The sequence below is a fragment of the Cricetulus griseus genome, chromosome 6, assembly GCF_003668045.3.
Source record: "Cricetulus griseus strain 17A/GY chromosome 6, alternate assembly CriGri-PICRH-1.0, whole genome shotgun sequence".
NCBI lineage: Eukaryota > Metazoa > Chordata > Mammalia > Rodentia > Cricetidae > Cricetulus > Cricetulus griseus.
Window position 1 is genome coordinate 65,959,527 of NC_048599.1, and position 26,437 is coordinate 65,985,963.

Consider the following 26,437-nt stretch of genomic DNA (forward strand, 5'->3'; position numbering starts at 1 on the left):
CCTCCTACCTTCCCTCCTCTTCTCTCCCTCCAGGATGAATTTTAGTTGGAGCTTAAAAACATAATCCACCAACTTATAATGATAAAATACATAAATAAGAAATAAATTCAGCAGTGCAATGTCTTAACAACTTGGTCACTTTTGTCATATAATCCCAGTACTTGGGAGGCAGAAGGGTCCATCCTTTGCTACACAGACAGCAGGCAGAAGGGTCCATCCTTTGCTACACAGAGACCCTCTCTCAAAACAAAACAAAACAAAACAAAAAAACAGACAAAACCAAATCACTTCCAAAGAATGTCCTGAAAAGTGGAAGTTTTAAAAACTGGTATTTTAAAGCACAGGGTATTGGAGGTATACTTCAATAATAGTGTGCTCTCCAAGTATGCACAGAATCCTGGGTTTGACTCTCCAGACCCACAACACTTAATTAAAAAACAAAAAACAAAAGAACCCTATTAAAATGAGATAGAAAAGAATGTATATTGCATAATCCTGGTGTGATGGTTAATCTTGGTTGTCAAGTTGACTATATCTGAAACCAATTAAAACCCAAGCAGCTGGACATGTTAAGGGATTTTTCTTGACTGGATCAGTGAGAGAAGACTCACCCTAAATCTGGGCCATAGTTTCAGGTGGCAGACTATATAAAATGACACAGAAGAAGGAAGCTTTTGCTTTTTGCCTGCTTGCCCTCACTCTACCTGGCAGGTTCCTCTATCCTATTCCTGAGACATTTCTTTGTTGGTATTAGAACCTACTTCTGAGGTATTCCAAGAGAGACTGGAGACTGGCAGCCTCTAGGACTCTAGCACCAGACTGGGATTGCTGAGAAATCCAGTCTTGTGGACTGAACAACAATCGGACCCTTTGCCTTTCCTTCTGGAGACATCCATAGTTGGATAACTCGGACTACAGCCTGTAAACCACTCTAATAAATCCTTTATTGCATTCATTCTATCAGTGCTATTCCTTTAGAGAACGCTGACTAATATACCTGTTTTTTTCAAGGTTCTATTAACCCCCCTTCAAAGGACACAGAATAGAAAAAGGCAAAAAAAAAAAATCACATCAAATTAAAAAGCTTCTGCATAAATCAGAGAGACAACCTAAAAAATGGGAGAAAAATATTTGCAAATTATATAATCTGACAAGGAGCTAATATCCAGAATAATACAGGAACTCAAATACTGCAACAGCAAAAACAGCAAAAATCAAGCAGCTGGTTAAAAATGGGAAATGAACCTTACTACAGTTTGGATCTGGAATGTCCTGAAAGTCTCCTGTGTTGAAGGAGGTAGGACCTGGTGTGGAGTCTGGGGTAAGTAGGCCACTGGCAGCACCCTTCTTATCTCTTAGTCCCTGATCCCCCTGCCTTCTTTTTTATTGGCCACAGTGAAATAAGCAGCTTTGCTCTACAAGGCTCTACATACTGTAATTTCCTGTCTTGCCACAGGACCACAGCAATGGGATCAAATGAACTACAACCTCTGAAACAGTGAGCAAAAATAAACCTTTCATCTTTTCAAGTAGTTTTCTCTGGTATTGTCACATCAGTGGTAAGCTAACATAATCTAAATAGACATTTCTCAAAGATAGACAAATAGTCAATGAGAGTATATAAAAAAAAAGTTGCTAGCTAACAACACTAATCATCAGGGAAAGGCAAATCAAATCAAACTGAATTATTACCATATTCCATGAGGAATGCCTAGTATCAGAAAGGACAGAAAACAAGTGCTGGCAAGGAGATACAGAAAAGGAACCACTTGGACTGGTGACATGGCTAAGTTGTCCTCTGACTCATACATGCACACATGGCATATATGTTCTCAACCAACACCCCTCCTCAAATCATACATACACACAATAATTAAAAAGTCTACAAACAAAAGAGAGATCCCCACACACCAATGATGAGAATATATATTAACATAGCAGCTATAGAAAACAGTACAGAAATTCTTCAAAAAATAAAAAATATCAGATGATTCTGGAATTCCATTATTGGATATTTATCCAAAAGAAATAATTCAGGTTGCCATAGATAACCGTACTTCTGTGTTTACTGTAACACTATTCACAATTGTCAGGAAATGGAAATAATCTGTTTACTAATAAATGAATGGATAAAGAAAATGTGATGTATATATAAACAACAGAATATACAGAGGATGAAATCCTACAATTTGTGACACCTGCCTGGAAATAGAGATTATGTAAGTGAAATAAACCAGGAACAAAAAGACAACTCATAACCTCCTATGTGTAATCTAACACAGCTGATCATGAGTAAGTTGAGAACAAAGGATAACCTAGGTTGGTCAACAGGCTTCTAAGTTATAGATAGATATGAGTAAGAAGTTCTGGGATGTTAAAGCACAGCAAGATAGCAAGGTAACTGTGTATTGTGTATGCATGTACTGTGATCTCAAAGTCCAGCAGGAGGGATTTAGAACATTTTCACAGAAAGGAAATAATTAAGTGTTGGAGGAGATAGATATGTGGAGCCTGATTTCAACAACACAAAATATATACATGCACTGAAATACCACATGTACTCTATTAATTATTATGTTACAAATCTGTTTAGAAGTACACTTAATTAAAAACATAAAACTACCAAACTTAAGTGGTAGAGTGCTTGCCTAGCATGCTTGAGGCCCTGAGTTCAATCAAAACAAAACTTTAAAGTTACTGCTGAACGGATTATGGTCATTTTGTCAGTCATATCCAGGTTTTTCTATTTTCTAAAAACATAGATTATTTTTATTTAAAGAAATCAGTCTTTTCAATTTTTCCAAAATTAGGACAACCTAATCTAATTTTCTTACTTCTGCCTACTTGCTTCAGCTTTTTCTTTGATTCCTTCCTTTGAACTGACTGCTCCTCATCTTGCTTTCAAGCATGCTCCAGTTTCCCCTATCAACTCCTATACTCTTTCTGTTTTCCTTTCCTGCCAAATTTCTACAATGAGTGCTTTTTAGCTTCCAACTGGTCTTTAACCCTTTACAGTTTTACCTTATTCTGTCCTCTCATGTGACAGTTTATCAGTGTGACTCCTGTCACTTAAGCACATGGGATCCAGGCATAGTGAATCTATACTGCAGCACTCTGGAGGCAAAAGCAAGAGACTGAGTTCAAAGCCAGCCTGGAATACATAATGAGACTTTGGCTCAAAAGGGGAAGCAAGGGAGGTGGGAGGAGGGGGGAGGAGAGATGGGAAACAAGTAACCTTTCTGCACCCCATTAAATAAAACAAAAACACCCACCAGGAACCTTTTAGCACTTGATGCTCATGGAGAGCAACCAGGCCAATGTTAAACACTGCTCCTTCTTCATCACTAGTCAGCTGTTATTTCATCATTTCATGGTCCTTCACAATTTTTGACACAACTATGCTGACTCTCCTTGTTTGTTTCTTTTCTCTCTACATGAACATTGAGGGTATATGCTTTCACAGCTTCAGTTACTTTTCTAGACCTAGGTTTTCTTCTTTTTCTGTAGTTGGCTTCCATATCCGCTAGTTTCTAATCAACATGTTTAAAACAAATCTCTTAAATTGTCAGTCCAATAATGGCACTTTCTAACTAGCATACTTGAATTAATAATACCCAAAATTCTCAGATGTATTATTATCAGGGGTTATTTTTATTCCTCTTTCCTTCCTTCCAACAAGTCACTAAGTATAAGTAGTCTTGAACCTTCCATCAAAATATTTCCTGGCTCCATTCTGACCTTCCCTTTTCTACTGTCAGAAAAAGTCTCATCCCTTCAAGCCTAAATTACTGTAAGAATTATTAGGTTTTTTTTTTTTTCTTTCTGTTATAGGTCTTTTCCTGGTCCCTATAAATCATCCTGCAAAATAACAACAGCCTATAGTGTTCATGAAAAAAACACTAATACAGAATTTCCCAAGTTATGTTTAAATTATAAATCTTAAGGATGCCTTTCTCTGTTCAAGTAACCCTGGCTATCCTACATGTTAAACTATCTGTTGGGAATTTATACCTAAAAAGGCTCTAAGACTTCAATTATGTTATTTAATTCTGTGATATCCCTTTTTTGGCTACCATAGCTTTGGGGACTGATTCATATACATATACTAAACTATCTAAGCACTGATACCCTTGTTATCAGGTACCATACTCTTGTGCTCTTGTGGGATACTTTGTTTTTGGAAGGATGAGAAGCCAAGAACAGTGGTTCATACCTATAATCCTAGGATTTAAGAGGCAGCAACAGGAAGATCAGGAGTTCAAGGTCATTTTCTACTATAGAGCAAGTTTAAGACTAGCCTAGGCTACATGAGATTACCCCCGCCCCAAAAAAGAGAGAAATAAAAATGAGCAGTCCCAGTTATTTTTTAGCGAGGGAGGAGGAGAGTTGGAAAGGAAGTGATCCACTTCAATGATGTCAAATAATAGTAACTGTATAAATAATCTTGTAAGAAATCTGCTGTATTTCAGGCATTGACCTTCTCCCTACGCACACATACTTACACTTAAACATATACATTTGTCCTTTTTTTTTTTTCTTCCGAGAAAGGGTTTCTCTGTATAGCTTTGGAGGCTGTACTGGAACTCACTTTGTAGACCAGGCTGGCCTCAAACTTACAAAGATCCCTCCTGCCTCTGCCTCCTGAGTGCTGGGACTAAAAGCATGATTGCTATTAACACCTGGCTTACATCTGTACTTCTAATATAGACGAGAAATGAATTTGCCCTAAAATCAATAATAAAAATGCAAACAATGAGGACTGGATTCTAGGCATTCTCTTTCCCCAATACACTACACTGCCTCCCAATTAACAGATATAATATTAATATATATAATATATATGTGTGTGTGTGTGTGTGTGTATATATATATATATATATATATATATATATATGAGAGAGAGAGGGGTGCATATAATTATACTACTTTGGAATAAATAAATGATTTCTGGTGGACTTTCTATTTTTAATTCACTTTCTCAAATGTAAAGTAGAAATACTGTTGTGAAGATTAGAGTGAAATTACAAACATGATTGCTATTAACACTCATAGTATTTACATAAAACATAAATACGTATGATTTAATGCTTTGGAAAGCAAACTGAACAACAGGAGAAAGCATATGAAGTATAACCACATCTTGTTGTGCCAAGTTTAGATTAAATAATTTACCATCCAAATCAAGACACTGTTGAAAGTGAGAAGAGGTATTATGAAAAATTATGTTAGGACAACTGGCATAAACTAAGTCTGTCCCAAGCAAAAAGGATGTTTGGGTATTTGACCTCAGTTCTAATGTTTACTGTCCTTCGTCTATTTTTTTTTCAATAATATCTTTTTATATATTTTTCAATAATATCTTTTTTTTTTAGTCAGGGTTTCTCTGTATAGCTTTGTAGACCAGGCTGACCTCGAACTCACAGAGATCTGTCTGCCTCTTCCTCTGCCTCTGCCTCCTGAGTGCTGGGACTAAAGGCATGTGCCACCACTACTTGGTTCAATAATATTTTTCTATTAAAAACTACCAACCACTCACCCATAAGAATGAATAAACTACACACACACACAACATGCATAAATTTCAATTATATTATGCTGAGTGAAGGAAACTAAAATTAAAGGCTATTTTCATGACATTCTAAATGGCAAAAATATGTTTCCTTCCTGTGGAAGGAAACATATCAATAATCCCCAGGCACTGCAAGCAGGGAAAAGTTTACTCCAAAGAAATAAGGAAACTTTTGAGGAAGAGAGATGTTATATACTTTAATATAGTAATGATTGTGCCATTATATGCAAGTAACAACTCTCAGAAATAGTATCTCAGTAATTCATCCTTAAGGAAATTGGGGGATAAGTAGGGGTGTAGGTTTGACGGAAATGTGTAAGGATTTGGATTCAATCCCCAGCACAAGGGAAAAAGTAGGCGAGAAAATCTATGGCTTTTCACTAGCACTCTTAGACACCAGGCACTTGCTTGACAGAAGTGAGGAACTATGGGCTCATAACTATTCTCTTCCCTGTAGGAAACTACTCTATTCTGGAGTCCTGAAAGTTTCAGAAACACTCCTTAATGCATCCTACATTTATTCTGAATGGAAATTACCAAAGCCAGCCCAACTGGTTTCAGTACTAGATTGTGTGGGCTGGATCTGACTCTGCAGACCAAACTGAAGATGCCCTTCTTGCCCTTTTTATGCAATGGCATGTGGGAGTTTAAAAGCTGAATCAGCAGAAGTCTCTGGGTTCCTTCCATGCTCTCTCAACTCTCTGGGAACGTTACTGCTCACTGTGTTGTAAGTAGTATGTGCCACAGCTTAATGAATAAAAACTAAAGACTCTCTCAAACTTAAAAACCAGTATAAACATCAGGTTTAAAAGAATCAGGTTGAATTTCCCAGCTTCTCCCCTAACTATCCATGTAACTCTGGAAAGAGCTGTTTTAGTTTCTTCATTAATAAAGATAAGAATGTTTATTTATGTAATTTGCCTAGACTTAACTCCAAAAGAATGAAGAAACCTACAAATGACAAAATAGGACCTTTAATAGAGGAGAAAACTGGAATAAAGAGAAACAGGAGTAAATAATCATCAAGTTGCAGAAGCTTAATCTTAAGAGAAAAAATTTTCTGAGATAGAATCTCACTATGCAGCCACTGACTTGGAACTGGCGATCCATATGGGTCCTGAGGAGAGAATTCAGGTCACTGGGCTTGGTAGCAAGTGCCTTTACCCACTGATAGATCTATTCAGTCCAAATTTGCTGTAAAATTATTATTGTTCTTGGTGGTGGTATTGGTGGTGGTGGTGGTGGTGGTAGTGGTGGTGTGTGTGTGTGTGTGTAGATCAAAGGACAACTTTGTGGAGTTGATTCTCTCCTTCTGATCAAACTCAGATCATCAGGCTTATGTAGCCAAGTGTTTTTACCCACTGAGCAATGTCAAATTCTTGATTTTCCTGTTTCAGGCTCCCAGTTTCTTGGACCACAGGTACACACTACCATGTCTGGCTTATGAAGAGAATATTTTGAAGGTGGATCAAAGCTGATTTCAAAATATCAGGCAGTTTGGAAAAGACTAATATTGAACACTACACAGATTAACAAAAGGAAAAGATGGAGAGGGGGTGACATCTGACATGGGGACAGGACATGGACAAACCCTGAGGACATAAAAGCTGTTTTACAAAGGAAAACGATAGGTGCCTCTAACTATTGTAAGCATCCTTGAATACATAAAGCATACCATCAAGTACCACTTTCCAAGTTTTTTTTTTTTTTTTTTTTTTTTTTTTTCGAGACAGGGTATCTCTGTGTAATTTTGGAGCCTATCCTGGCACTCGCTCTGGAGACCAGGCTGGCCTCGAACTCACAGAGATCCGCCTGCCTCTGCCTCCCGAGTGCTGGGATTAAAGGTGTGCGCCACCAACCCTGGCTCACTTTCCAAGTTTTTGTAATAAACACTTTCTGTCTCTGTTAATGTTGCCTTGTTGGTAAAACAAAATGTTTCTTCTCCAGGAAACAGTCCTTTCTGCTTTATCACAGCCTTTCATAGTATAAAGACTGAGCTAGAATCTTCTTTTCCAAAGCATTTGATTCTAGTCTTGATTCAAGTCTTCTTACACCACCTCTTGGAATACTCAGCTTAATATTGCATAGTTTAGGCCTTTGGCAAATAAATGCATGAGGGATTAAATGTAAGCTATGACTGAGCACTAGATAATTTTAGTCTGTCTCCTCCTGCCAATTAAACTACAAAGCTTTGTAAAACATTAAAATTTTTTTCTTAAATTACCCATGTGTGTATGTACACATGAATGCTACTGTGTGCGTAGAGGTCAAGAGGACAACCTGTGAAAGTTTGCTCTCTCTGTATATATACTATGTAGGTCACAGGGGCTAAAGTCAGGCTGTCAGGCTTGGTATCTTTACCTACTGAGCCATCTCTAGACTATAAAATTTCTGATAGATAAGGACTGCATACATTAACATATAGTATCTAAAATACAATTTCACAACTGCAACTTAGTATAAAAATATACTACACACACACAGATACACACATTTTCAGTGAAGAAATATGTATAATCACAAAACACTGGTATTTTGATGTTTATTTTTAAATGATAAAAACAGCATAGTCTTTCCACCATCTTGGCACTTACAGAGGCCTGCTAGGAACAGGACTTCTAAAAAGAAAATATCTACAAGGCTGTGGTACAAGGCCACTTTTGCTGGCTATAATCAAGGTCTATGTCACAAAGACAGAACAGAGCTCTTCTTAAAGAGCTAAAGGTATTTATGCCTGAGATGAGACTGAGTTCTCTTTAAGCAACAAATATGCTTATACATATAAAATAAAAAACAACACGATGACTTCTGAAATCAAACCGAATCAAACCAGAGTCATTTGGGGAACTTGGGTCCATGGAAACTGTGGCATGGTTCGTGCCAAATTCCAAAGCAACCTTCCTGCAAAGGTCTCTGGACACAGAATTTGTGTGATGCCGTGCTTTTCCCAGATTTAAGCTAACGAAAAGCAAATAAACAAAAGTAGAAAAAACATAGCATATTCTACATTTGATTCACTACCTACTATATGTCAAAATATGAATAAGTAATATGTCTCATTTCTGAGAAGAATGACAAGAAAGGCAATGGAAATTAATTATACTAACAAACAAGACATGGTCAGTACTAGTTATTAGAAGCCAGAAGCAGGGTATCTCATGGAGCACTGAAATATTTGGAATATATCCCATATTACCTTAAACCTGTGTCCTGATGACAAATGGGAAATTTTTAAAACTAAATAAAAGAGGGCTGGAGAGATGGTTCAGTGATTAAAGTATATACTGTTCTTCCAGAGGATCCAAGTTCAATTCCCTGTACCCACAACAGGTGACTCACCATCACCTGTAACTCCAACCCCAGGGGCATCTGACACCCTTGCCCTCTGTACTCAGTCAGGGACATGTATCTACACAGACACAAACATATAATTCAAAATAATACAAATAAAATTTTAAAATTATATAAAAAGAGATCTAGTGCATAAAAGTCTTACCCATTCAAAAATCAGAATCTAGGGCTTCCTTCTATTCAATTTTTCTAAAAAAAAAAATTGCTAATCAATTTGAGCATGCATAAATAGAAAGCCAAAAGAGAGAAAGTGATAGTGATCTTTATTGGAAATAGATCAAGTTGACAATATCCATCCCAGGGATTAACCACAGCACCACAGAAGAGAAAGCTAGAGATAGGCTTCCTGTGATACCAACAGGAAATGCTTCACAACACTATTAATAATAAATATTTTTGTAATGCAAAGAAACAACAGTAATACAGGAGGAATTTGTTTACCACAACCAGGTTTTATTAGTTATTTAGGACAAAATATCTGACAAAAAGCAAACTTAAGGAAGGTTTACTTTGGCTCACAGTTCAAAAGTACAGTTCACCATGTTGTGGAAATCATGGTGGGAAAATCTTGAGAAGCTGGTCACACTGCATCTAAAGATAGAAAGCAGGAAGGTAGGAATTCTGCTGCTCAGCTCCCCTTTTGATTCAATACCAGACCCCAGATGGAAGAATGGCACCACCCACATTAAGGGTGAATCTTTGTACCTCAATTATCATCATCTAGATAATGCCTCAACAGACATGTCCAGGGACCCGTCTCCTAAGAGAATAGGACTTTTCAAGTTGGTAATTAATATTAACCATTAAAGGAGCAACTACAAAAATCTGAAAATGAAAGTTCTGGGGATAGGACTCTCTTGAATAGATACTTTGCAAGGAAAAATATTTACTGCTTTAATTTTAATTTTCTGCCTCCCCAGTGCTGGGACTAAAGGGATGTGCCACCACTGCCCCACCTGCTTTACTTTCTAATCAATACCTAATTTAATAACGAAGTGTTTATGCCATTTGCTCTCTCAAATAGACTATGCAACACATTTGTCCTGGTTAAGCTTTCTGTTGCAATGATAAACACCATGACCAAAAGGAACTTGGGAATGAAAAAGTTTATTTCACTTTATAGTGTATCTTTAAGGGAAGCCAAGGCAAGAACTTGAAACAGAAAGCACAGAAGAATATTGTTTACTGGCTCCCTCCCAAGCTCACATTCAGTTACCATAGGCCCAACTGCCTAAGCATGACACTGTCTACAGGTCAATCTGAAGGAGGCAATTCCTGAACTCAAGTTCCTTCTTCCCAGATGACTAGGTTTGTGTTAACTAAAATTAGCTAAGTAACATTCCAATAATTTTCATAGAAACAATGCCCCTGTGTTCATATTGGGAACTGAACCTAAGGCCTTGCATACACCAGGCAATTACTACTGAGCTATGGTCCTAGCTTTTTTTCTTTCTTTTTTTAAACTTTTTCTTTGAGGCATTCCTCAAATCTGCATTCTTCTTGCCATAGCCTCCAGAGAAGCTGTGCCTCCCTGTCCTGTTTTATAAACAGCAACTCCTATTTTAAATCATCACAATTATGCAGGGAGTTGGTGGCGCACTCGGGAGGCAGAGGCAGACAGATCTCTCTGAGTTCGAGGCCAGCCTGGTCTCCAGAGCGAGTGCCAGGACAGGCACCAAAGCTACAGAGAAACCCTGTCTCAAAAAACCAAAAAACAAACAAAAAAGATGTGTGTCCTAGAGCCCGGTACAAGCTAAGCAAGTGCTCTAACACTGAGCTACATCCCTTTAACACATGAGTCTGTATTATCATTCTTTCAATCTTCAAAGTTTGATATATTATGAATATAAAATTTTAGTCTAATCCAAGATTAAGTGAGGAGGAGGGCTCAAAGTGTTTGCAGCCAAATCTAAATACTTGAGTAGGAAGAGTAGGACAACTCTTGCAAGTTGTCCTCTGAATACAGGTGTATCATGGCATACACACACACGCATACACACACACACACACACACACACACACACACACACACACACACACACACACACAATCTTTTTGCAAAAAAAAAAAACAGTGAAGTTATAATTTTATCATATTATTAAGCTACAAAGAAAAGGAAGTATGGTTCAATGGGGAAATACAAATATAGGGCATTTCAGGCAAGTGTAATTTCAGCAAAGAGAGGGCTGGGGTAGGAGGAACTTGTCTCAAAAAACAAAACAAGGAAACAGAAAAATCCCAAAGTCAGAGTTACTGAGTTTAAATTCTATTATAGTCTTTTTTTTTCTTTTTTTTTTTCTTTTTTTTTTTTTTTTGAGAGAGAGTGAGTGAGTTCCTCTGGGTAGCCCTGGCTGTCCAGGAACTCACTTTGTAGACCAGGCTGTCTGGAACTCAAAGATCCACCTGCCTCTGCCCTTACTCCACCCCTCATCTCCCACCCCTGTGCTAGGATTAAAGACATGCACTACCACACCCAGTATTACAGTCATTTATTAGCTGTGTGATCTTACTTGCTATTTTCACAGTAGGGACTAAATAAAACAACCCACTTGGTCATAGTATTTCTCATAATAAAAAATAAATCATATAAAAGAATACAAAAAAATTATAAAAAGCTGGGTGAAATGGCACATGCCTTTGATTCCAGCACTTGGAAGGCAGAGGCAGGTGCATATCTGTGAGTTTGACACCAGCCTGGTCTACATAGTGAATTCTGAGACAGCCAGAGCTACATAATGAGACCCTGTCTCGTAAAAGCAAAACAAAACAATACCAATTATAAAACTTTGAGCTAAAACAGTCATTGAATGTTAAGGAGCACTGTGGGATATTCTGTGGAAGCTTGGAAGATAAGGATATTGAAAGCAGTGCAGAGGATGGAGGCCTGGCTTGTGAAGTTTCAGAGAGAAGTTTAAAGACACTCTTTGAATTAAGATTTTGTTCTGCCTAGCTGTGATTCATAAGACACCAGAACTACTAAAGCTAAATTTGCTTTGCTAGAGTACTTGATGCTGATTGGCTGGAGCTAAGAAGCTAGTAGTGATTAAGAAGAGACCAGCATCACTAAAGTGAAATCTTCTGTGAAGTGTTTCCTGAGAACACAGAGAAGCTGTGTTCCAGAGATGGCCAAGGTTATAATTCATGCTGGCAGCCAGACTTAGTAATGTATGAGTGTCACCCAAGTGGTACTAGTTTTGAAGGCATGAAGGGGTCATGGAGAACAGCTGAGGCTTGGCACTGGGAGAGGCAAGGAGAGACCATTGGTGAAGGTGCAGCCTCGGTGACAGTTGAAAGCCCAGGACTGAAGGGGTCATGCGAAGAAGTTGAGACTTGGTGCCATGAGGAGAGCCTATGAGAGGCTATTGGTGAAAGTGCAGCTCAGTTGCAGCAGCAGTGGAGCAAAGCCAGCTGGAGCCTAGAAGACAAGCTGTGTGTGCCGTAGAAAGCAGAGCTGGAGAAGTGACCCAAGCCCTTTGGAGGAGTCCAGAAGATTATGAATGAATCGCAGAATTTTGGACATTGAGTCATTTATACTGTTGGAGTTTGGTTTTTCTTGGTTCAGATTGTGATGATGCCCTGATTGTTCCCTCTTGAAGATTTGAATGTGCTTGATTTTGTAAATTGTGGGACTTCTAAAGTTACTTGTGAGATCTTGGGGATGAATAAGAAATGAAGGGTTGTGGCTTAATTGTGATGCATTAGTATGTCAAGTTGACAAGGAATCAGCTGTGCTGACTGATTTTCTGTGTCAACTTGACACAAACTAGAGTCACCAGAGAGGAAGGGGTCTCAGTTGAGGAAACGCCTCCATGAGATTCAGCTGTAAGGCATTTTCTCATTTAGTGATCAATGGGGAAGTGCCTTGCCCACAGTGGGTGGGGCCATCCCTGGGCTGGTGGTCCTGGGTTCTATAAGAAAGCAGTCTGAGCAAGTCATGGGAAACAAGCCACTAAGCAGCTCCCCTCCACCACCTCAGTACCAGCTTCTGTCTGTTTGAGTTCCTGTCCTGACTTCCTTCCGTGATGAACAGCCATGCTGAAGTGAAGCCTAATAAACCCTTCCTCCCAACTTCCTCTTTAGTCAGGGTGTTTTGTCACAGCAGTAAAAGCCCTAAGACAGCAAGTATGGTGGTATTACTGAAGATCTAGCCAAAAGCTTGCCAAGACAACTGCCTTTTGAGTTGTTTGCTTGTTCTTGGGTTTTGTCTGTCTGTTTTTTGGTTTTTGTGGGTTTTTTTTTTTTGTTTTTTGTCCTTTTGAGACAGTGTATCTCTATGTAACCCTGGTTGTTCTGAATTTGCTGTGTAGACTAGGGTAGCCTGGAAACCTGCTTCTGCCTCCTGAATGCTGGGATTAAAGGTGTGAGCCACCACACCCAACAAGAAAATGGCTTTTTAAATTAAATTATGCAATAGAAAAAGGGGTTGGAGAGATGGTTCAGTGGTTAAGAGCACTGGCTGCATTCTTAGAGGACCTGGGTTCAATTCCTAGCTCCCATATAGCAGCTCACAACCATCCATAACCCCAGTCGAGGGGATCCAAAGTCCTCTTTTGTGGCTTTCTTTGTGGCCACCAGGCACACAGGTGGGTACACAGATATATATGCAGACAAAATACCCATAAATATAAAATACCTATACACATAAAATAAATATCTTTAAATATCTTTTTAAAAGAAATAGAAAATAGGTTTAAAGCAAGTTATTTACAAGCTCATCTTTTAAAAACTTTTTGAATTAAAATATAATTAAACCATTCCCCTTCCTTGTTTTCCTCCCTTTCAATGTCATTTCCTCTCAAATTCTTGACCTCCTTTGTTGTTTTACACACATGCACCTAAAAATATAAACACTACCTGCTTAGTCTGATTAGTGTTACTTGCATGTATTCGATTTCAAAGCTAACTACTTTGTACCAGACAACCAATTAGGGGGCTCATTGCAGGCAAAGACTATATTCCCTAACTCTGTGTTCCTTAGTTACTTACATATAATCTTAACATGGCTTCTATCCAACAGAATTTGCACTGTGATTTTTGGTGTGTATTTCACTAAATCTTAATCACTGTATAAAGTTTACTTCCCTAATTATTAAAATATCAAAACAGAGCAGACATATGCGTCCCAGTTCAGAGCAGCAAAATTTATCCTAAGAATAAAAAACTCCCCATGGTTTAACACTAAGTCAGATTCAAAAGGACGGCACCATTTTCTAAATTTGCCAGTCCTCCTTGGGAATATTTAGTCACAAGTCTGTAGGAGGTGGACTGCTCACAAGGACAGTACACTCATAAAAAGATAAAGACAGTGTTCAGTCAGGAAAGAATACAAATAAAATTCAAAGACATTTGGAAATGTTAAATTATGAGTACCCAATTATGATAAACACTAAATGGTGCCATGTAAAGCTGGTTTTTCTTTCAGATAAACGATAGTTTGGTACATCATTCTTTTGGTTTTTTTTGTTTGTTTTGGGGAACAGGGTCTCAGGTAGCCCAGAATGGTCACCAAATGGCTATGTAGCCAAAGAGGACTTTGTCCTGTCTCTACCTCCCATGTGCTGGGGTGGGGTATTACCAAGTCTGGACTTTTCCTCATCTTGAAGTTAGATATGATCATATGGCTCTGATCAATGAAACATTTTTTTATTAATTTTTATTTAAATTAAAAAACAATCTTTTTTACATATCAATCCTACTTCCCTCTACCTCCTGTCCTCCCATTTCCCCAACCCACCCCCACCCCACTCCCTACCCACTCCCCAGGAAGAGTGAGGCCTCCGATGGGGGAATCATTGAAGTCTGACACATCATTTGGGGTAGGATCTAGGCCCTCTCCCTTGTATCTGTGATCAATGCAGTATTTTAAAAAGGCTTTTCCCTTCCTTTTTTCTAAAGACACTCTCGTACCACACCTCACACTAGCCTGTAACTCACTATGTAGACTAGGCTAGCCTTTAACTACCAAGAGCTGGGATTTCAGAAGTCAGCTTACCACAACCCACTTTAAATAAATGGCCAGTTTGTTATTTCTATCACTTTCCCCTCTATCATGAGAGTCAGCCATAGGTCAGAAAATCAAGACTCTGCAGACACACATTTCTGAGCAAGGTCAACACAGAACAAAGCCCCCAGACAAATGTGCATCCCAAATCAAGAAGAAACAAAGCTCTGCTGTTTAACCCAAGACTTGAGGATTGTTTGCTATTGTAAAATAATTTAGTCCTTCCATACTGATAAGCCATACAAGCAATACTGTGAGCACAGAATGATTTAGCCAGTCCCATTAAATGAGCTGTAAACTGATGCTCCCAAAGAGACATAATTTCTTTCTAAATATTACTTAAGTTTCCAAACAGGTCTATCAACAAGATTAAAAATTATTTATATGTAATATCAGTAAGCAGATAACTCACTCAGTGAATGTCACCCATAAAGGTCAAGAAATGGTCTGCCAATCTCTTTTCAATCTCAAAACATACTTTCAAGGAGAGAATCACTCCATTTTCCATGTCAGCCATTAGGTAATTATTAGGGCTAGTGTAGTGATCACATAAAAGATAAACTTTTTTTTTTCCTTTTTTCTTTTTTAAAGAGACAGAGTGTCACTGTGTGGTCCCAGCTGTTCTGGAATTCACTATGTAGACCAGGTTGGCCTCAAACTCAAAGAGATCCACCTACCTCTGCCTCCTGAGTGCAGGTTAAAGGAGAACTATTTTTTTTAAAAAAAGTAATTTATTTAACTTTATTTTATGTGCATTGGTGTGAAGATATCAGATCCCCTGGAACTGGAGTTACAGACAGTTGTAAGCTGTCATGTGGGTCCTGGGAATTGAACCCGGGTCCTCTGGAAGAACAGCTGGTGCTCTTAACTGATGAGCCATCTCTCCAGCTCCCAGAGAACTATTCTTTTTTTTCTCTCTCTCTCTTTTTATTATTATTAATTCAAGTTAGGGAACAGGCTTGTTTCACATGTACTTCCCCTCTCCCTCTCCCTCCCCTTACCCCCATTCCTTCTCCCCCACCTCCAACCTACCCCCCACCCCATCCACCCACCACTCCCCAGGCAGGGTAGGGCCCCCAACCGGGGCTCCACCAAGTCCACCAAATCTTCCTGTGCTGGGCCTGGGTCCCTCCCCATGTGTTCAGAGACAGAGTGCATCCCTTCAAGTGGGATGGGCTCTCGAAGTCCCCCACATACACCAGGGCAAAAAGCCAGTCCACCTCCGGAGGCTCCCAGGAGTGCAGGGGCCTCCCCGATGGCATCCATGATCAGGGGGCTGGATTAGTCCCATACTGGCCTACCAAATAGCGTCTGGGGTCGATATGCTTTCCCTTTTTCAGGCCAACTGTTTATGTGGGTTTCTCCAACCTGGTACAGACCCCTTCGTTCTTCATTCCTCCCTCTCTTCAACTAGGTTCCAGAATTCAGCTCAGTGTATTTCTGTGTATGTCTGTCTCTGCTTCCATCAGCCACTGGATGAGGACTCTAGGATAGCATAGAGAGTAGTCATCACTCTCATTCTAGGGGAGGGGCTTCTAGGCCATCCTCTCCTCCCCTGCCCGGACTGTCAGATCTATTCTTGAATACTATTTATTACTTGAAAACCAGGATGTCTGAAACAAAAAGGCCAGGATGTTAGTTTTCAGCTACTATCCCATTAATCCTCCATGGATAAAATGCCAAATTTTGGTCAATATGTAAGATTTATTTTTACTACAATAATATATTCTGTTGATGATGATAGTAAGTGGTGTAGGAATGGCCAGGGTACAAAATTATTATTATTATTATGAACAAAATTATTTTGGGGGATTAAGAGGCACAGTTCAAAAGTGTGGCTGCATCACTACCACTTCGTAACATTTCTACACTGCAGGGCAGTATTCTGGTTGGTCTGTGCTCTGAATTCTTTCCAGGTTCTTGGAATATGTGAAACATTCTTGAAAGCTTGTTTTCCTCAACAGTCACCCATTCCTTCATTTCTTCATTCACTTAACCGCAAATATCAAATGCAGGTGCTGAATTAATGACCACTACAGGCCCTAGGGAAAGCCCTAATCCTATGGGGGAGTGGACACTTTTACAGATTACCTCAGAAGAAATCCTTCTAATCAATTCACACTAAGACGTGAAAAACTGTTTCTTTCCCTCCTCTCCCAAAGTCTCCCCTGGAAAAGTTCACTGATTTTACAGATTCACCGCCTCTCAAAATTGGAAAGACCTTGGGAGACAGTTTCAGTTTGCAGATGAGATTAAATGACTCGAATTCCAGGAACCATGAATTACTGACAGGAGAGCCCAGTTTACAGCTATGACTTCAATTAAGAATGCCACTAATGAAGCTGCAAACTGAGTCTCAAGAGTTGTGAGAGAACAATCATAAGCACGTCATGGGTATTTGGGAAACTAGCTCAAGGCAGACCTTCAGGTAATGAATAACACATAAAGAAAGAAAGGGAAAGGGAGTCAAACAAGACCTTTCAGGACAGTCTTAACGCCATCTCTATACTCAAAAATGACCCAAAGGCAAGGATAACAGAGTTAACAAAAACATTTCCAAAGAAAATACTCAGAAGGAACAAAACATAGTAAGCGCAGCATTTGAACCTGCTGAGGGAAATTCAAATTAGAGCCTATCCAATCACCACAGTATGCTCCTACTTTAAGGTATGCCTTTAAAATCTGCTTTCCTGAAAATGTGGCCATAGATAGCTCTGTTGGTAGTGTTTGCCATACAAGCACGAAGACCTGAGTTTGATACCCAACACCAACTGGAATAGTGCTAAAGAGGTGGCTCTCAGGGGCTTGACAGGAATTGGAAAGCCCCAGGTCTCAGTGTTTTCAAAAAACAAGGGCAGATAGCTTCTCAGGAACATCCAAGGCTGATCTCTGCCCTCCACATACACAGCTGGGATGCTGAAACACAAATAATAAAACAAACAGAAACAAGAAAGGAGGTTTTTAATGGTTTTCTAGACTGGGAAATCCAAGATTCAAAGGCCACATCTAGTGAGGGCCCTCTTCCTACAATAACATGGTGGAGGGCAACACAAGTGTGGGGTATGAGTGAGAAAGTGGAAAAGGCAAGTAGAAGAGGACAGAGCACAACTGGAACTCCAGAATTACAGAAGCCATGGCATTAACCTATTCATGGGCATGGAGCTTATGACCTCAATATCTCCCACTAGACAACAACACTTAACACTGTCAATGTTACCTATAGTCATGTATTGAAGCCTTGAGCCCAGCTGGTTGTGCTATTTTGGAAGGTGTTGAAAACTTTAGGTGGTGGGTTAAAGCTGGGGGAAGCAGTTGCCCACCAGGATGCCTATCATCTTGCACTACATCTTGTCTCCAGGCCCTTCCTGTCTTTGTCTCTGTATATGTTGTTTGTCTGTCTTCCCCCACTCACTGTCACAATATTTTGCCTTGCCTCAGGCCCAAGCTATGAATTCAGTCAACACTGAGTTAAAACCTCTGAAATTGTTTTTCAGGTATTTATCACAGTTACCAAAGAACTAACAGTTACAATGACAAATTAGTTTTGAAGGGTTCATTTACACAACAGCAATCAAGTAACATGACTGATAAAACACCAATACTGATTGGTGTATTTTATGACATTCTGTATGAGCCACATATTTTTAAAGATAATTTCCCATTCCCTCAGTGAGAAGTGCAGGTGGGAGTTGCACTTGCGAGGCAGAGGCAGGAAGATCTTTGTGAGTTTGAGGCCAGTCTAGTCTACAGAGTTCCAGGATAACCAGAGCCATTACAGAGAAACCCTGCCTCAAAAATCCAAAAAAGTTAGGTTTTAAGACACAAAAACTCAAAATTAGCCCTTTAAACTCTCTGCTTCATGACCAACCAAGATTAATCCCAGCACTCGAGAGGCAGAGGCAGGTGGATCTTTTTAATTCAAGGCCAGCCTGGTTTACTGAGCTAGTTACAGGCTGACAGCCAGGACTATACACAGAAAACCTGTCTAAAGAAAACAAACAAAAAAATATTAACAGTGGTTTTATTGAGGGGCAAGTGTTTATAACTGATTTATTTAAACATTAAAAATTGATTTAAAATTATTCATAAAATATTTGTGTGTGCGTGCACATGCTAGACTATGAACAAAGGTCAAAGGGTAACATTAGAAAATTGCTTTTCTCCTTCTACCTTGTTGAGGAAGGGTCTCTCGTTTTTTTTACCATGCCGTAATATTACTACAGATTAGGTGGCCCTCAGGTTCCTGTGATTCTGTCTCCCATCTTTCCTCTGCCTCCCATCTTATGGTAGGGATTAGAGCCTTGTGACTCCTTACCTACCTTTTGGGGGCCTGTGGGGTTTTGTTTTTTTTATTGTGGGTTCCAGGATCAAACTCAGGTTATCAGACTTGCATCCTACACTGACATTTGGAGTAATTGTTTCTTATGGAGATCTGATTGTAGGATGTTTAATAAGTACTCCAGAGTCTGTGGTCAACAGATTGACAGTATCACAAGAGTCTCACATCCCCAAATGTCCTATGGAGGGGGAAAAATGCACTCAGTTGAGATCCACTGACATAAAAGTTTATAAATTCCCAAATCCGTGTGTGTGTGTGTGTGTGTGTGTGTGTGTGTGTGAGAGAGAGAGAGAGAGAGAGAGAGAGAGAGAGAGAGAGAGAGAGAGAGAGAGAGAGAGAGAGAGAGAGCTCATGGACATGTCTCATTTACAACATTCCCCAGTCTTGCTTCATATAATATTAACCAACATGAACTTCCAAAAGACCAGGCTAAATGTTCCCAATAAGTCATTTTTTTTTTCTGGATTCCCAGTCTTCGAACAATTTCCTCGATAAAATACCCTACCTCTCCTTCTACTAACTGTCTTATATAAGCTTTTCAACTGTTAGCTCTACAGTACTTACTGAGTTCAGATTATCACTCAGATACCCACTGCACCAACAGAGAAGAGTATCACATATGTTTTTGCTACTAATTTCACACCAAATTAACTTCATATTTGTTACCTGGTACATGTCTTGCATATAGCTGACTAGACTCAGTACTGTGCTGGACAGTGAGGCAATCAAAACCTTGGTAACCGATGAAGGTGGTTTTAAAGGTTTGGGTATAAATAATAGTGAACTGTTGACTACTCATGAAGTGGTTTGCTTTGGGATTGCATTTCTTTTCATGGAGTTATTAAGTACATTCATTTCAAATACAAAATAGTGTACCATAGTTTTAAAAAAAATGTTTCCAGCTGTTCTCCACAATCTCTAAAAAATGAACCTACAAACTTTATGACGTCCATTTATCTTAAAAACAATTTTGGGGAAGGGGCTCGGGCATAAAACTTAAGTGTGGCCAATATGAGCAGATACTGTCACTGGTGTGAAGATTGATTCGTGTGTACACAAATGTATACTCACTTAAGAATCTCCGAAGCTGAAGTAAATAAAAAGACAACACTTTGTATATTAGTAAGAAAGAGGCTGAGGAGGCAAACGATGATAATAACACTACCTATTCCAAAGCACGCTCTTAAAACAACTCAGCACACAGAAAACAAAATAAATATTGCTCATCATAGTTTATTACTGACCAGGTAAAAGCCTCCGTGCATAAACTTCTGACTCGAAGAAGCTGATTTAAAAGAAAGAAGAATAATCTTGAATGATTTTACACAAGTTGCAGGTATTAGAAGGACTCGTGTCTCAGAATGCTTTAAAGCACGAAATTGGTGACAATTACCGAACTAATTCCTCTCCCAATTACTTTTTTCCTCCGTATCTGCAAAGAAACTGATACAGATGTTTTCAAGGCACTTTATAAGCCACCAGAAAACAAATCAACTCTTTGTTATCTCCGTACGTAAACCCAGTTAAGCGCCTGGGTACAATTACAGAGTAACTTTTCAGAAAGCACGAGGAGTTTTAAAAGTTGCAGTCAACAATTCTTACGCAGCTATGTCAAATTTCTGTCCTGAGAAACAAATTCCGATCTGTCTGGGAATCAAAAATTCCTCCGAAAATAAGGAAATGCCTCAGCCGGGCCTAGACGGCTCTCGCGAAAACCTGTCCTCCTCGCACAGCGATCCTCTCACGCGCCCCGTCCTTCCCTGTGGGGTGTAGACGTCGACTCCACCCGAGGACCAAGAAATGACAGCAGGTTTGGTCCACGCCTCTCCCGCCAGGACCCCCGAGGCCTGCAGCTCCCAGCTCCCAGCCGTGGCCCGCCCGGGGGGTCCGCGGGAGACCGGCGGCCCCACCCGTCCGCGCCCCGCCCCGACCCCGCCGCCTTGCCCGGGAAAGGCCGCCGCCGCGGGGCCTGCAGGTGGGCCCGGCCAGCCGCTCGAGAAGCCTGCGCACGAGCGAGCAGCAGCGGAGATCCCAACCCGGTGCGGCCGTCACTTACCGGCGCCTCATGGTAGCGCAGCGCCTCAGCCCAGCCACTGTGCTGACGAACCGCGCCCGGCAGCTCGGAGCGTCCCCGGGATCCCCAGCCGGGCCCCACTCACAGCCATTCAAACACCGCCGCGCGCGGCCCGCCGGGATAGCTAGCCGTGGGCGTCCGCGGGCCCCGCCCAGCGCAAGCTCCGCCCCCTCGGGTGCCTGCGGGAGGGGGGGACAGGGCGCGTGGCCGCGGCGCCCCCTAGTGGCCATAGGGGCTCACGGACGCTTTGCTATGGCGGGGTTAAGAAGGCTACTAGAACAGAGGCACCCAGGAAAGAAAGACCCTGGGGGCTAGGGATACTCTAGTAAGGGACTACACCCGGGCCTCAAGGAGAGATGAACATTTATTCTCATTGAAACGACCAGGATATAGTGGTTAAAAAGCGTAGACTCTGGAACTGTGAGACTTTAAACAAATCACAGGAACTTAGTGTGTGTGCTTTTGATTTCCTCGTCTGTAAAACCAGAATGATAACAATGTATCTGCCTCTTAAGGTTGCTGTGGATAGCAAATGGGTTGATACAAACAAAATTATTCCGAGAGTACCTGGCTCCTGGTAAGCTCTACGTAATTCCTGACTATCTTGTTTTGTTTCCTGTTATGTGCCAAACTTCGAGAATCTCTTTAACAGTTTTTAGAAACTTTATTATTTAAAAAATACCTTGCAACTCCAAGCCTCCAAAACTCACAGACTGCTGCAAGAAACTTAAGACAGGAAATGTGCATATTAAAGGCCCTCTTCTTGGGAAGCAAGTTTAGTTTCATCAGGGCAGGAATGTTTGACTATGAGATTAGGATTGGTTCTGTCCCCGGCACATTTTTAATTACTGAGAACAATTCTCTTGATAAGAGTCTAGTCAGGGTAAGCCACTGGTCAGGGTTAAAAAACCTGAGATAGTAAGATTGTCTTGTACGGTGGTCTTCCCCTGTGCAGAAGTCAGAGTGATAGTCCCGATACATCACACTGAGTGAAGTTATGAAAGGTATATCCTAAATACTGTGGGCATACAGAGCACTAATTGGAGCTAAGGGGCCATTAAGTGATTGTAATGTAATGTATTTTCCTTCTGTAGTAACGGGGCGCTCACTTAACCCCCCAAAATAAGTAATAATAAAAATTTGAAGCAACCATTTATGACAATGGGAAAATATTTTTAGAACACTGTGTGAGCAACGTCTTTGAGACTTTCTCAGATGATGCCAAGCACAAGCAGGCACATGTGTGGCCACACCTGTTAGCTCCCGCTGGCTGAGTGTGTGAAAGGAACTGGGGCAAGACAGAGTATTTGTGAGCATGGCTTCTACTAGGTAGGTGGTGGTGTTTTAAAATAAAAAGTTAACACACATGAAGTCACTTTCTCTCAAGGTATTTCTTCATCATCATAAACATGAATTTCTTGATAGCCTACCAAGCAATAAAGATCATTGCTGTGCCCTCAGTGGAGGAGAATCAAGAGAGTAAGACATGTTGCTTATCTCAAGAGCAGCTGGATGGTGTGGTAGCAAATAGTAGAGAGCCAAGACTGCTTCATTAACATTAATCTCAGAATTAAGGAGTCCAAGCCAGATGGTGGTGGCATACACCTTTAATCCCAGCACTTGGGAGGCAGAGGCAGGTGGATCTCTTTGAATTTGAGGCCAGTCTGGTCTAGCGAGCAAGTTCCAGGGCAGCCAAAGCTACACAGAGAGACCCTGTCTGGAAAAACAAGCAAACAAAAGGAGTCCAGGTGCCTAATGACCAGAAAAGAATTTCAATGTTCTCACTTATGAACTTGATAATTACAGAGTCTCAAACAGGTTCTTTTCTAGACCCAGATTCTAAGGTTTACACCAGTGATGAGCTGCCCAGGTTTCCCAGCTCTCAGACTTTAGCATAGAGACTGAAGAAAGCTGTGCTGGTATTGAAACTTTTGAAATACATAACAATCATTCCACTTTGATATTGAAAGCATCAATACTTTTCCTATCGATAAAGTTGAATTTTTTCTTCATAACCATAAAGTTTGGTTGTTTGTTTTTATTAAAGAAGTATGGCATGGACCTGGGGAAATGCCTCAGTTGGTGTATTTGCAAGCACAAGGACCCGAGTGCAAACCTCGGAATCCATATTTTAAAAGCTAGGTGTGATGGCAGATGGTTATAATCCCAGTGATGAGGAGGTGGAGACAGGTGGGTGGATACCTGGGGCTCCCTGACCAGCTGGTAGACTACTAAAAAGGGGAGGGCGACTGAGGAGCATAGTGCCACTTGCCTTTAAACGCTGGCACCCAGGGAAAGAAGCAGGCAGATCTCCGAGTTCGAGGCTAACCTGGTCTACAGAGTGAGTTCCAGGATAGCCTGGGCTACACAGATCAACACTGCCCCCCCCAAAAAAAAACAAAAGGAGGGGGCAGCAAGATGGCTCAGTGGGGAAAGGAACTTGCTGACCTGGATTTGAGATCCAGAACTAATGGAACGCACATAAAGGTGGATGGAGAGAACCAACTCCAACAAGTTGCCCTCTCACCTCCCCTGACTCAGTTTTGGCACATGTGTCCATACATAAATCACACACACACACACACACACACACACACACACACACACACACACACCATATTAAAAAAAAAAAAAAACAGTGCCATGAGCATGAAGAGAAGTCTGTCTCCTTGGTCACAGAAAACCATCTCCAAACAAACCCCCAGAAACACATACCCTGCAAACTTCATTGCCAACCCACGATTCCCCCCTCCGCAAGCAAAATGACCGGTTGTGGTGGCACACAACTTTAATCCCAGGGTTTAGGAGGCAGAGGCAGACAGACTCTGTAAATTTAAGGCTATCATGGTCTACATAATGAGTTCCAGAGCAGACAAGGCTACAGAGTAAGAACCTATCTCAAAACAAAGAAACAAAATGGAGATGATGGTACCTTAGGAATGATACCTGAGGTCTCCTCTGGCCTACACACACACACACACACACACACACACACACACACACACACACACACACACTCATGCATGCACAGCCACACACAGACTTGCACCTGTAATCACATGAACATAAGTAAGAATAGTCCATTATTTTCCATCTCATAACATGAATACTTCTGCACAAAAAGATGGCCGATTCTAGGCCTTTCCCATGGGCAGTGTGCAAAGGATTCCACCCCTCATCTTTTCCGTGTTACTGAGCAGGCACTGAGTTAGTCTTCCTGCCTCATTCCCCGAAATGGTGTAGGACCATTTCCATGGCAATGTGTGGAGAAGCCCGTATCCATAGACCCCATAGAGTAAAGAACTCTACACAAAGGCCTATGCACGCCTCTTAGCGGATTTAGGAGTAGGGCAGTGTAGGAGGGTTTGAGCTGGGCCTGATGAGCTGGACAGGACTCTGACAGGTCTGCTGTTCCAGAGGGAAAAGAGGAAGTGTGAAGTTAAGTGTAAGGATCCCTGTCTGCCCTGTTTGAGTAGAGTAAACACAGCTTTTGAGAGTGGCAGGTGCGAAGACTGAAACCTACACAGGAACCCAGAATGTTGTAAGCACCTGGTTTATCAAGAGACAGTGGTTGGAGGCATTTGAGAATTCAACAGAGACTGCTAAGCAGGGCAGTGACAGTTATTTTGTTCTCCTGATGACTGATCCAGGGTGCAGAATGGCCCGTGAAGGGTAAAGAGGACTGATGGCAAGAACCATAGTGAAGAAGATTTGGATCTGAGATTTTAGCAACTGTAGCATTGACTGCCTTGAATGTTGTGTTCCTCCATTCTGACTGATGCTAAGAGGACAGTGTTTAGAGAGACCTGCCTACAGCAACAGATCATCTGTTCCATAAGCAACATCCACTGCTCTGCTTCAAACACCTCTGGAAAATTCCATCCAGTTAGTTGCCTTTGGCGAAGTCAATTCCCATCTTCCTGTGCAGGCTGTGGAAGGAAGTAGCAGCAGCATCAGATAAGGCAGCTCCCTGCTAACTGGCTTGTCTCAAACACCACAACACAGACCGACACTCTGCTTTGTGCTAGTAATAACAATTTTATTTGTTTCCGGTGGATAGAAAAGGGAAGTATTAAAGGGTTTGGAGGTTCTATTGTGAGGACAATTTGTTTCTGATGCATCTGCAACTCTCTTACAGCTTGGAAGCAGTACATTTTGGGGAGACATTTGAATCTATAAAATTCTAAATGCCTGATTCTCTTACAGAATGTTACTGACAGGTACCCAGGGATGTTCACAGCAACATTTGTGTGTGTGTGTGTGTGTGTGTGTGTGTGTGTGTGTGTGTGTGTGTAATAGTGAAAGATGGGAACAATCTCAACGTCCATCAGTTGGTAATTGGCTAAGTTCGAATGCACCCATGACACATAGACTTTGCCTCCTTGGAAACAATCAGCTAGATCTGCATGACAGACATGGAAGACATGAAAGACAAATTAAATAAAAAAAAAGAGTAGGTTAATAGTGGTTAGTATGTTCCTATTGATGTAATGAGTAAATCAAATACTCCATCCATAAATGTGTGGTTTTTATATTTATTTATTTATTTGTGTATGTAGGTCAGCTCTCTTCTTCTACCATATGGATCCCAGAGATCAAACTCAGGTTGTCAGGCTTGGTGGCAAATGACTTTATCCACTGAGCCATCTCTCCAGCTCCCTGTATATATGTTTTAAGTAATGACTATCTCTTGAAGCATTAAAAGTTACTGTATTAGTTGTTTGGGCTGACCTTGAAAAGCATGAGTGGCTTAGATGTCAGAAACTTAGGCCCTCACTGTCCTGGAATCAATGTAATAGCTAGTTCAGTCCAGAGGTTAGGGTTCTCTTCATGGTTTGCAGATGGCTGCTTTCTGGCTGACTTCTCATGTGGTAGGGAGGGGGAAGAGAGCTACTCTGTCTCACCTCTCTTCTTACATGAGGACTCCACCTTTATGACTTCATCCAAGCCTAAATGCTTTTCAAAGCCCTATCTCAAAAAATATCACACTGGGGGTTAGGATTTCAACATAAAAGATCTTCAAGAGACCCAGACATTAATTAATCAGTCCATCACAGTCCTTCAGAAATCCAAGGTTGTAGAGAATGCTTTATATTTGAACTG

At 40.7% G+C, this 26,437-nt stretch overlaps 2 protein-coding genes across 2 annotated transcripts in view; one reads left to right on the forward strand and one right to left on the reverse strand.

The window, feature by feature from the left end:
* Katnbl1 (katanin regulatory subunit B1 like 1) overlaps positions 1-21,467 on the reverse strand; it is a 38,925-nt gene extending 17,458 nt beyond the window's left edge. Inside the window, exon 1 of the mRNA XM_027422276.1 lies at positions 21,317-21,467. The gene's annotated coding sequence lies outside the window, so the exon portion shown is untranslated. The remainder of the gene's footprint in view (positions 1-21,316) is intronic.
* On the forward strand, positions 5,881-8,526 carry LOC118239110 (60S ribosomal protein L35a-like). Its single transcript, XM_035447053.1, is given in 3 exon segments — positions 5,881-5,922; positions 8,166-8,285; positions 8,287-8,526. Coding segments are annotated over 3 exon segments (402 nt in total).
* Positions 21,468-26,437: the final 4,970 nt, after the last annotated feature.